Source organism: Telopea speciosissima, chromosome 10 (assembly GCF_018873765.1).
Source record: "Telopea speciosissima isolate NSW1024214 ecotype Mountain lineage chromosome 10, Tspe_v1, whole genome shotgun sequence".
Lineage (NCBI taxonomy): Eukaryota > Viridiplantae > Streptophyta > Magnoliopsida > Proteales > Proteaceae > Telopea > Telopea speciosissima.
Genome location: NC_057925.1, coordinates 47049341 through 47062197, shown reverse-complemented (window position 1 = coordinate 47062197; position 12857 = coordinate 47049341). Strand labels below are relative to the sequence as shown.

The 12857-nt window shown below is 38.1% G+C and overlaps 1 protein-coding gene across 1 annotated transcript; it reads right to left on the bottom strand.

Annotated features, from left to right (window-relative positions):
- Positions 1-5054: 5054 nt before the first annotated feature.
- On the bottom strand, positions 5055-8530 carry LOC122643655 (F-box protein CPR1-like). Its single transcript, XM_043837259.1, has 3 exons — positions 7375-8530; positions 5339-5421; positions 5055-5192 (listed from the first exon to the last, which is right to left on the bottom strand). Exons 1-3 carry the CDS (start codon positions 8528-8530, stop codon positions 5055-5057), a joined length of 1377 nt encoding a protein of 458 aa, XP_043693194.1.
- Positions 8531-12857: the final 4327 nt, after the last annotated feature.

The window sequence follows — 12857 nt, the reverse complement described above, 5'->3', positions numbered from 1 at the left end:
GCTTAGACATCCAATGGTGTTGAGCTCGAGAAGAAAAAAAAAACAAAAATCAATGAGCTCAGACTGTTGGATGCCCAAATTGCCACGTGTTGATATTGCCACCTCGAACTACTGCACTCCACACTTTCCAGAATTGGAGAGGATTAAAATCCAGTTTCATAAAAGGGTCGTTTGTTTAGAAGGAAAGGAGTGAGGTGAAATTTTGTGGAGTTAATTTGTACCTGTTTCTCACCTCTCATTACAAATAAGACTGTCTGGTCATTTGTCCCACTATTATAACTCTCCCTTACCCAAAAAAACAAAAACAAAATCTCCCCCACCCTACTCCCCTATTAATAAATTGCTCGTAGTTTTAAAAATTGATAACCAATCAAGCGTATTGGTTAATCTGGATTGATTCTAACTCAAGTTAAATCTGTTTATATAATAATTTTTTAATTAAAATGAAGGTAAAATATCATTTTCAACCTAATATCTAGGGGTGTAAATGAATAGCCGAAATCCATTTCCGTATTCGTGTTCGTATCCATTTAGCGCTATCCGAATCCGTCCGAAAGCTAAATGGATGCGGATACGGATAGGCTATAGCTATCCAAAAAGCTATATTTACACGTAAACGGATAAAATATCCGATCCGTATCCGTGTCTGTATCCGTATCCGTATCCGTTTAGCACTATCCGAATCCATCAGAAAGCTAATCGGATGTGGATGTGGATGCAGATGCGGATATAGCACTATCCGAGCTGAATCCGATTCGTTTACATCCCTACTAATATCGCGGATCTGTATTAGTCAATACCGAGCGGGATACGACGGCTCAAGAACCTTTTGTCATCATACTGGCCGATTCGTATGGATATTGGTGGAGACCGATATCGATTCCTAACTGATTCCATATCGGTGGATCGGAACAGACATGGGTAAAAATGTAAAAACACAATCATTTAAAAAAAAATCAGTGAATCTGTCCGATACGGATCGGTATCGGCTGAGACCAATACCGATACAGATATCAGTTACTAAATCACTCTCTCTCTCTCTCTCTCTCTCTCTCGGTCTCTTGCCGGCTCTTGGGTGTTAGGCTAATTTCCGTTTTTTGGTGTTGGCCCAGTTTATACTTTATACCAAACCCATATAAGTGGAATCAACAACGGAATCGACTTCCATGGATTCAGATTCAAGCAGACTCAACCTGCATCCTAGAAATCAAGTATGATTTGGTAGATTCTGATCCGATTCTGCTGAAATTGGTAATTCGATTCTGATTCTTCAAATAAAGAGCTTACATCGTTATGTTGAAAGGTCATCAAACAAAGCTGCTACTCGTTTGAAGACACAGGTGCTAGCATTCTAACCCGGCAGCTCAAGGATTGAGATCTTAGTATCGGTCTCTGTCAATACTGTCGTATCAGCTAGTATCGGTTTGAATCAGTTAATTTTATCCTTACCTTTTATTAAAAATCAAGATTTTTTTATTTTTTTTACGATTTTACCTTTGATCCAATACCAATATCCGATTCAAGATCGACTGGGTATTGATATCAGCCTCGACCGATATTGATACAATTGGACTGATCCGGCAATCCGATACCGATACCAATACCTACCGCAATCCATAGATTGAAGAAGATAGATGATATTTGGGGTCTACCATAGATCCTATGGGTGGGTCTAAATCATGGGCTTCCATATGTAGGTTTCAGCACATTAATTAGTTGGACCTCAATTCTAGTGAATTATAAGTGCTATATGGGCCAAAGCTTATGCATGATAGTTCACTAGTTTAGGTTTTAATAACATGCTGTTGTGGGCTGATTACTAAATCTTTCCTCACTGGGAACCAAGGGATGGCATCCGCAACTTCCCTCAGAACACCTGCTATCAACCTAGCATGAAAAGGTCCCTCAACCTTTGCAAAAGAGAATGGAAAGGGAGCACCTATCATTCAGAATTTCATGCAATGTTCAGATTACTAAATCTTTCGTCATTGGGAAATGTGAATATATGGAGGAAAACTCATTTATTTTCATCATTTCACAGATACAGAGAAAACATTAGCATCTTTATTAGGAAAGATACCTCTGAGATTCCTTCTGGTACCATGTAACTCAAACCAGACATCAACCTCATTATGTCCCGAATGAAAGAACATGGATTATCAGGGAACCATCTCCATCAGTTGATTTTCTCTATGTACTCTCCCTTGGTTTTCAATTCCAAGCATTGCTTCATCATAGAAGGGGCTGTAATTGGGATCTGAATCCATATGCCCTTGTATAAATTGGAAGTTGGAAAGGGATAGTTTTCTCTAATGGGTTCTTTAAAAATTCTTCAAGAGAGGGATTTGAAGGCTGCAGTGGTGTTTGGGAAGCCAAATACAGGCGAGTAACAGAGGAATAAAGTTATAGTAATAAACAAGTTAAGAGAAATAGCTTTGAAGCCTTCATCTCAGATGGAAAAGAGATCAGTAGAGACAAGCCACTATACTAAACTTTAACCCTTCCTCATGACAATCCCACAATACCTAGGAAATGTGAAAATAATGGAGACAAGATACTAGACTGAACATTAATCTTGTGATCTGTCAAATAAGTGCCCCAGGGGGGGTGGAATCCAAGGCATGTATAAAAATCTGAGGTGTACAAAGAGAAATACCTAAATCGCAATCGGTGGGATTGAGAACCAATATTGGAATTCTGTTGTCTTAAGAGTTGGAGAGGATAACAATTCCTGAGCAGAGGAAAGGAAGGTGCCCTATAATGTAGGTCTTTTTTTTTTGGATAAAAAATGTAGGTTCATTTAAGTCCTCATCATAGACCTTCACTTCTAGATTTTCAAGCTTTTTTAGATAGGGTTAGAATAAGATCAAAATGACATTACAATGAGGTTAAGTACCTATTCCCAATTTCCCTTGGCCCTGAAAATTATATATTTTGACATGAAAAACTCAATTGGCATAGACCCCAAATAGAGGTTCAGCAATAGAAGCTACATCAATTCCATTTCAATGCCAAAAAGTTTAGTAAGAAAGTACAAAACCATTAATTTTTATCCCAATCTTGAGAAAATTTAACAAGGGAAAACACTGGTGCACAAGTCAATTTTCAATAGAAAAATTTCAACCAGAGAAGATACAAGTGTACTAATTGATTTTCAATATGAAAATTTTAGCAAGAGAAGATACAAGTGTATTTATTGATTTCCAATATGAAAAGTACAGCAAGAGAGGATACAAATGTACGAATTCAATTTTAATATGAAAAGTTCAGCAATTTCATTTAAAATGAGAGCAGTCTGGACTTCAAGTGCTAAGGTGAGGAACATCAATGATATAGGCATTATCATTTATCATGTTGAGAAATAGAACCAAACTACAAATCCAGCAGGGTTAATAGCTCAAGAAGCACTGTCATACCGAATCCTTGAATCTTGCTTCCTCTGATGAGATCTTTAGCTGTCCCAAATGCTTTTATTCCATAATAGTCTTCCTCTACAACTGAAATCACAAGGCCCAATATAAAAACAGCCTCTTTGCAAAAATAAAGGTTGAAAGGACAGGACAAAGCATAAGAGCGGGGCCCTCTTCTCTGTCCCACTGGCTCTCTCTATTCTGAAATCTTTGCAGGACTTTTATCAACAGGAAAGAAAGAAAAAAAAAGAAAAAGACGGAAATGCTAATGGGAAACTATTAATTAAATAGGAGCCTAGAAAGAGAAGAGGGTAAGACAAGTACAATAATCTCTGCAGGACTTTTATTATAATCATACCAGTAATTCCGTCTGTTACACATTAGGTTAAACAACAATTAAGAACCAAACTTTACCTTCAGTTGGTTTGGAAAAGCCTAAATAGCAGATGCTAAAGACTTAACAGCCAAATTTTGAAACATTGCAGCAGCAACATAAATCAAAATATATAAATAAGAAAAAAGCTACAGATTATAGATTATAGAATAGATTTTCTTAACCCTGTTTGAGAAACTCGGGGACCAACAATTTTGTTATGAAGTTCCCTATTCTCCAATTTTGAAACATCACAGCAGCAAGAGAATCATCAGTAAGCAGTTAATCCACACCCCATTCCAACCGCGAAAAGGGCAAGGAAGGGGAATTCGGGAAGAGATCTTCTGAAAGGGTCACGCAGGCCGTAGTAGCCAAAGAAAAAGAAGAAAAAAAAGAGAAAGAAATCGACGATTCCTAGCTGTGTGGCATGTCAACAACCACAAAATTGGGAGGTTTCTGCTTCTTCTCCTTCTTTTTTCCTTTACCACATTTTCAACCTTACCCACAGCTGCACACGGGGGAAAGGAAAGGAAAGGAAAGGAAGAAAAAAGCCCTAGAAGCCATGGCAACCGTTGTCTGACCTTCTGACGAGAGATAGATTAGAGAGACATAGAGAGAGACTGAGATTGATGGACAGATGCTTACTTTGGGAAAGACGAGGGAGATCGAGAACAAGCTCGCTTTGGGGAGTGGAGGACTACTCGTGTACTTGACCAAAATTTTTCTCACCATTCCTCGTGTGGAGGACGAGATTAGTTTTAGGGTCCAATGAAAAGTTTTCTAATTTTTATGATTTTTTATTTTTTTATAAAATTTTCTTTCCTAAATTTATCAACCAAACAACCAGAAAACATGAAAGCCAAGAAATTTACAGAATCTTCTTTTCTTGGCTTCCAAACACAGCCTTAGGAAAAACTCGATGAACTGACTATGTGGATATTAAAATGGAATTAAGCTAAGTAACGAAATGTGCAATAGCATAGGTGCAACATTATACAATAAAAATTTATGCACTGCAAAAACATAACATATACTTTGTAAACCCATGCCTTGATTACCTTGTCATTTGTTTTGCATTTCTCAATTAGTTCATTGCTAACCTTCCACTTTCAATGTCAGCCCTAGAGAACAAGGTTCCACAAATGAGATACTTTTCCATAAAAGTTAAAAAAGAAAGACAGTGATATTCATACCTTAACATATTAAGAAGAGATAAGAAAACACCACATACTCCTTTCATTGTTTATAGATTGAGATTCTAAGGAAAAAAATTAAACTTGAAGTATACAACCAATCACATAAACAATAGAGAGTATAAACACAACAGCTGCTTCCAGGAAGCACTTCTTTGTCTTCAAGACCACACTTTTATATTTTTCTTGTCCATCTTCCTCATCCTCATAATAGCTCTACATGTCCAACATCAACTCTGGAAGGAACAAGAACTAGCGGAAATATCACCCTACTGAATAATATAACGGCAAACATCAATTTATGTATTTGTACTTTTCTCTGTTAATTGCTAGGCATGCTAGATCATCACATCGGTACTCACCTGATGGTAACTCAAACGTACCAATACTCTAAAGATCTCTACTAAGCAATGGGTGCAAAAGATATTCACATCCAAGATCAATTCTGCAAATAAGAGAAAGAAAGTTCAGAGCTCATTTATGAATTGGTATGCACCCTACAATCGACCTCTCATAGCCTTGGATTTTGAAAGCCTTATTTTACCACTTGACAATTATAATTTACTGAAATTTGGCAAGTGGCAATGCAACTTAGGGACTATGTTTGGTTTCCACCAAATTTGGGTCCAATTCAGCATATCACGTGGCAGATATTTGGCCAACCAGATAAACTTTACCCATTAATGAAAGAAGTGCTGTAATCCTTTTATGAAATTTTCTGTGGTCAACTTTGTTAAAATATATTTTTTTTGAGGTAAACAATTCATGGACAAAGTTAGTGCGTGCATGCATATGTTCTTCATATAGAAGACTCATATGACAATTCTGAATTTCAGATAGTTGGATATCTAAATAATGGTCTAAACTGACCATATTTCAACTTTTTTTTTTTTAATTTTATGAGGACCACATTCAAATTTTAACTTCAAACTAAAAATTGTGAATGTTCATACACCACCTTGTACTTTTGTGCACTGTCTTAATAATCCTGATTTTTAAGAACCTTGTTTTGCCATGTGATCAACTCTGATTGACCATAAACTTAACATGTGAACAAGGGAACATGGGATCTACCTGTTCATAAAATTTCAACCCCACCTCATTTCCCTCGTGGCATATCTAAGCACCACCCCACTGCTTTTGCCCATTGGTTTCCATCCAAATCTACTAATTATTGATCAAATAGTCGGATCCACGACGAGATATCTCAATTGCACAAAAGTACCCCATCCCAAAGAACAAAGATTCAACAACCACAATGCAAAGGCCACTCCAAAAGCATCAATGTGCAGGACCAGACACAAGAACACATTCCTTCATCAGAAGCTTTCTCACTTGGTCACTTTAACCACTTATCCTCATAGTCCTAATAGGAAACCCTACATTACAGCGATGAAGCTTCACAAAATAACCATACAGACAGAGCTTTACCTGAATTGCTCAGCCTGGAATATCTTAAGAGCAATTCCATGCAACTTCACTTGCACATTCTCATATAGATGTCTAATAAGTACCAACAACTACTTCTGCGTGAAACACCAAGAAGCACATAGGAGTTTTAATATCATTTCAGTTTAAGAACAGAGTTTGTTGAAACAAACAATCCCAAAAATAATGACAATAAACTTCCATTACAAAGGAATTTTGGACAAAACACACATCTCAAATAATTAAGCCTGCTCCAAACTACTTTAGGTTTGGCTTCACAAATTCTCTTTCTCCAGTCAACTCTAGTTGAGGTGAAATCTTTCGGTTACTCCATAAGTGGTATGCCTACCAAACTCTCCCCAGAACATAACGCCATTCCAACATACAATAATATACAAAGTTTACAGTTTTCACCAAGCAATTCTTATAATTGCAGCATCTCCACTCTAATGTGTCATCTAACAAAGGAAAAAAGAAGCATCATTTCCATTTGCCCTTGCACGGGCCAAATTAAATGGAAAAGAATGTATGAAGAAAGCATGGCTCATGCCTCACTCTTATCCAAGTAACTTAAATTTGATTCGCATGGAACGATTTCAAGTAATTACTATTGACAGGTAAATTGAATACCCCTTTCACATCACCCAAATGCATAAGTGCTAACAAAGGCAATGAACTTTTGGAAGAGACTACCAATTTGCAACAAACATGCAAGGGCCAATTCATGTGTTCACCCTACTTTTCATTCAGTTTGAAGGCAAGTGTCTTAAAACTTGATTAATTGTATCACAACTTCAAAGTTAAAAGAATGGACAACTCATCCATGGGAGCTTTTGAGGTGAAACTATAATTTTTCCAGGCAAGGGTGTAAATACACAAACAAGGAGAAAACAATTGTAAGAATAGGAATAGTAGCTTGAATCTTTTGAAGTATAAATCTGGTCCCTGTTCTTTTTCTTCTAATGCTTACTGCGGCTTTTCTTTGTTTTTGGTTCTTCAATTCCATCTTTGGCATTGAGTGGAACAAGACTCCCAAAGCAGGTCTTTATGAAAGTCCTACCTGCTGTATCTGGAACACCATGAATCTGAAGATACCTAACCCTTCCTCTGCGGGGATCATACAAGATCAGCGGTCCTTTTGTATTCTTCGAGAGTAAAAATTCACCATTCTTTAAATAACATATAGGTAAGAGTTTCCCAGAACCCCATATCAGCCATGGATGTTCGATGGAGAACACCTTCACCCAAGAATCCTTCATCATCCAAAACTCAACACGTTGGAATCTGAAGGTATGCAGCAAGCAGAGTTGTCCTTTAAGAAACTCAACATCCCAAGGAAACTCATTTTCCGCAGAATCAGGCAGTGGCACCTCTCGAAACTCCTCATCTTTAAGGTCAAAGGAAACAATAAACTTGGAATTGATGCCAACCCAGTGAAGAGCAGAATTTGCAAAATTCCCAGCATTGTAAATGTATCTGAGATGGATTGGCAAGTCCCCAATCCTTCTCCATGAATTGGTTCTAAGTGAGTAGATCTTCACCTCCGAATGGCTAGTCAGACCAGGGTAGTGATGATCACCAAAGAACCGCACAACCCTTACCAGCTTATAATCATCGGAGGTGGAGTCGTAACCGAATCCGTAAACAATATAACGAAGGCGATTGTCAAAGGGAAACTCTATAGGTGTAATGGGCAGCTTCTGATGCCTTCTGGTAGAAGGATTCCAGAGGAATATGTCATCGTCAGAGTAGGATATACAGAGTAAACCGTTGCATGAACCCACTATTTTGGCTTTGTAGTTTGGAGACTTAAGCGGAAGATGGAGTTTTACCGCTGCCTGTTGTTCCCAAGCATCTAAGTCAACAGAGTAGAGATTGAAGGAGGAATTTATGAGAATGAGGTTGAGGTTGCTATTGGTTGCAAGGGATCGGTTGAGGTGCATTTTGACGAAAGCAGGATCGGTAATAAGAGCACACCAGGGTTTGGATACACATCTGAATCTTAGAAGTGACTTGACCGGAAGCCTTGAAAGTATGTCTGCTATGAGGTCCTCAGGGAGGTTCTTGTTTGGCATTAACATTGCCTCCTCTTCTTCGTTTATCTTCTTCTTCTTGTCCTCTGCCATGGCTAGGGAATAGGGTTGGGTTTTGTTTTCAGACAGAAACGAAAGACGGTGGATCCCTACCCTTTATGCGAGAGACCATGAGGCGGTGAAACTCCAATTCTGATTCTCCAAATCCTTCCGTTACTTACTCGATTCCCCAAATCCTTCCGTTTCTACCAAAAATAAATAAATCCTTCGGTTACTTTACTCTACTTGCCCTATTTATTTCGTTCCCCCCCCCCCTCCCTCTTCCTCTCTTATCCTAATCCCATCCCTTGCTTACGGAATTCCTTTGCAATGGAATAGAAAACTGAAAATACAACCTTGTAAATGACAATAATGGGACAGCTGGTTGCCTTTCACATGTAGTACTTGCAGAGGAACTAAATCTCTTCAAAAACTCTCCTATCGAATAGGAAACAACCTATTTACTAGAGAAAAAAAGGAAAATTTCTTAGATCTACAAGATAAGAAAATTAATTAGAAAACAAGTAGGTTTGACCTTAGTTAGTAAGTTCAGGAACAGCAATAAAACAGGTATGGATAAGTACGACAATTAAACGGCTCAGACGGCAATAATACTTTTAAAAATCTGGTATAATAAAACGTGTACGTCAATCATACGGTACGTGTTTAATACGGCCACTCTGTAAGCAAAAATACAAGTATATATTCACTATATAACAGACATGCAACCATGCCCTACCAAGCCCTCCTCCTATTAAAAATATTATGCACCAATACATATGCAATAATAGTAGGGATTCATGCCAATCACCAGTTAGTGTTCTGCTGGAGTATTCAGAAACAGGACAACAGCATTTTGTAGTCAAGTTGAGGTCTACAAATGAAAATGCAATTGTTCCAATAAGAACTGCAAGAACGGCTTCTAAGTCCTAATATCCATTGTTAGATTCATTCTTACTTAAAAAGCTACATTCTCACTCCATAGTTCTCAAGAAATAAAAAGATAAAATTATAAACAAGAGTAGAAAGTAATCTGTTAAAGAAAAAATATAAATGGCACAATAAGTATCAAAATATTAATCTTTCAGGGAACAAATATCCATTGTTAGATTCATTCGTACTTAACAAATAAGGGGGAAGGGGGAAGGGGGAAGAAAAATATTGAACCGTTCCTGAGTTCCTCTTTAAGATTAAAACCTAGAAAAAAACCAATATATACACCATGGATCCTGAAATTCTGTAAACCAATATACACAAAACCTCGAGCTGACTCGAATCCATCACAGGAGAATTCACAGGTGGAAGAGGATATTTTTTAAAGTAAAATTAAAACCCTTCAATAACACTGTGGTAAAATTTAATTGAAAAAAAAAACCCATGAATACAAGCAAACAGAGACAAAAATCAGACCATAAAGGCTGAGAAAATACTTACAGATGGAGACGGAGAAGAGAGAGAGTCTCGCTGGCCGAATTAAGACGGAAAAGAAGAAGGGGGCAGGGGTTCAATAGCTTCAGATGGAGTGTTCCCAACGCTGAAATCTCTGGCCGAACAGATACGGAGAAGAAGAAGAAGAAGAACCGAGCGTTGTCTGTCGGTATCACCTTGGAACACTGTGTTCCCGCCACTGCAATTAATCGGGATCGGAAATGGAGAAGAAGAAGGAGCGGAGGGTATTGAGTCTTGGAGGAAGGAAGACTCGCCCGCCCTGTTGAGCCCAAACGGGAACGGAGAAGAGAAGATGAAGGGGGGTAGCCGCTAGGTTCCAAGTAAGGCTGTAAATGGATAACCAAAAGTCCGAATTCCATCTGATCCGTATACGTTTAGGGACATTCGTATTAGTTTAGAGAAATTCGAAGAAAAAAAAACTGAATACTCTCATAAAAATCTGTCCGAAAAAATAGTCAAATACTTAATAATAAAAAATTAAATAAATTCATTATCTTGAAGGTTTTTGAAGATACAACGGGTTCTAGAATATGACGAAAAGAGAATCATAGTCCAAGAAATATGAATTGAGAGTGAAATGTATCCACTAGGGGAAGAAGTTCCGGGTTACACAAGGCAGAGATGTAAACGAATGGTTCAAAATTCGAATTCGATATGCATCTAAATCCATTCAAATCCGTTTAGAGGTAATTCGTATTCGGCCAGGGAATATCTGGATCCAATCACATCTAATCCATATCCGAGCCGTATCCGATCCGTTCACAAGCCTAGTTCCAAGACCAAGAGTTGAGAATTTTTCATTCGTGTAAATCGCAATGGAGGGTTTTTTATTTTATTTATTTTTATTTAACCTAAACAAACTTAAAAGTATTATACGTTTAATATGCATTTATACGTGATTAATACACTACCTAATAAAAATGTGTTTTTTACTGTATGTATAAAACACATATTTACTAAGGGTTTGGCTTCGTTTCACACTTACTTTTCTTGTAAAACTACTTGTATTGTAAGTTCTTTTCTTATCTAGTACATTTAGGTTATATGTTTGGTTGGCAAGAATCAATAGGAAAAAAAATCATAGATTCGTTTTATACAATTTTCTTCTCTATCCATATTTCTTGTTGCTTGGTTGTGATTTTGGCCTATGGAAGATTCGAGATTAGTTTTTAAATTTTTTCTTGGGATACTCGAAATGTTCTACTCCCGCTATAGAAAAGAAAACAAATCCTGCCATATTGGGTTAGGGGTTCCCCATTGTGCTTTCAAAGGTGGAAGCAGGGCTTTCGTGTGCAAGATCAAGCCTCTTCTTTTCAGCTGGATTGGATTTGGTTTCCAAACCTTCCCATGAAATATTGGCACAAATCGATCTTGCTTTCTTTGGCGAAGGCCATGGGAAGGCCTACGTACCAAGGCTTCACATCTAGGTTGTTTTGCGAGGGTATGCAATGATCTTGATGAGTCTACTCCCAAGATTGATGAGATTTACGTGGAACGTGAATAAATCTTTTCCAAATGCCTTGCCTGAGCAGGGGTAAGATGGTCAAAGCGCAGCACCTTGAGTCTGACGCTGCACATGCTCCAGGGGATTTATGCGCTCTAAGAAGAAGTTTAAATCTTGTCGGTTCCAAGGCTAAGGAATGTCAAGGTGCCTTCCTACCTTCTATATCTGGATGACATTCTAGTGTTTATAAATTTGAATAATCGTTGTGTTGGACGGCTGAAGAATTTGTTAAATGGGTATCAACTTTTCTTTGGAAAAAAGATTAGTTGGGAGAAAAGTAAAATTTTCTTTGGTAGGATTTCAGTTAGTAGGAAGCGGAGAATAAAGGATATTTTGGGTTTCACAGAATGCAAGATCCCTACCAGATACCTTGTAGTAGAAATTTTCAAGGGTTGTATTTGTAAAGATTTGGTTCTTCTACTGGTGGATAGATTTAAAGCCAAATTAGCAGGGTGGAAAGGAAATTTTCTTTTGATGATCTCAAATTTTGCAGACTCAAGAATCTATATATCCCTCTCTCAGTCTGGCTCATTCACAGTTAAATTAGCGTGGGAGGGATTGAGATCTACGTTCTCTTCAGTTTTGGGGGCGTCCTTGGTATGGCTTAAAGGTCTACTCCCTCGTCACTCTTTGTTCTCTTGGTGCTTAGTTCTTAATTAATTATTTACGGTCTGATGACGATGTGATAAATGATGCGTTCCTTTATCCCCAAGATGTTATTTGTGTTCTCCTGCTATGGAAAGTTGTCGAATCTAACTCCTCTCAGGTTCGCTGCCCGGTCAGGTTCGTAGGTTCCTCTCATAGGGGTTCAGAAATGACAACCTCACCCCCTGCCCGAACACACTGCCCAGGTGGGGTGAGGTCGTCATTTTCACCCTCCTTATGAGAGGAACCTATGAACCTGACCGGGCAAGGAACCTGAGAGGAGAAAAACTCAAAGTTGTCATGTCTTCCTTGAGTGTTCCGTTACGTGCACAAGAAAGAGTGGATAAGTAGTAGTTCTTATTTAAGGAAATTTACGTTTATCACCCCTGTGGTTTCAAACAATTACATCTACCACCCTTGGAATTTCACTATTTCATAAACCTCGAGCTCCTATATTTTGAAAGATTCTTACAAACGTACCCCTACCATTAGATGAGAACAGTTAAGTGATGATGTCAATGCTCAAATATTAACTAAATGCCCATAATACCCTTAATGAAAGTGCTTTTACATATTTACCGTCATTTCTTTGAAACACCATCGTCTCAAAAGAGAAAGCCTTCACCCACCCATCCTCTGCAAAACCCCCCTTCATCCCAATCCACCGCCCCACCTCACCCTTGCAACCCAAGCCCACCCCATGCTATCCCAATTCATAGAAGAAGAAAACAAAGATGATAGCCATTTTCAGAGCCCACAAAACCTAGGGCTAGTGGTGGCCGT

What these genes read in the sequence shown, in the direction of transcription:
- LOC122643655 (XM_043837259.1), bottom strand. Translation starts at nt 8,530, where the DNA reads ATGGCAGAGGACAAGAAGAAGAAGATAAACGAAGAAGAGGAGGCAATG. An exon ending in AAAAACAAAGAAAAGCCGCA is followed by an intron (nt 5,422 to 7,374) that starts GTAAGCATTAGA and finishes TCTTATTTGCAG; the next exon opens with AATTGATCTTGGATGTGAAT. An exon ending in TACGTTTGAGTTACCATCAG is followed by an intron (nt 5,193 to 5,338) that starts GTGAGTACCGAT and finishes TTGGACATGTAG; the next exon opens with AGCTATTATGAGGATGAGGA.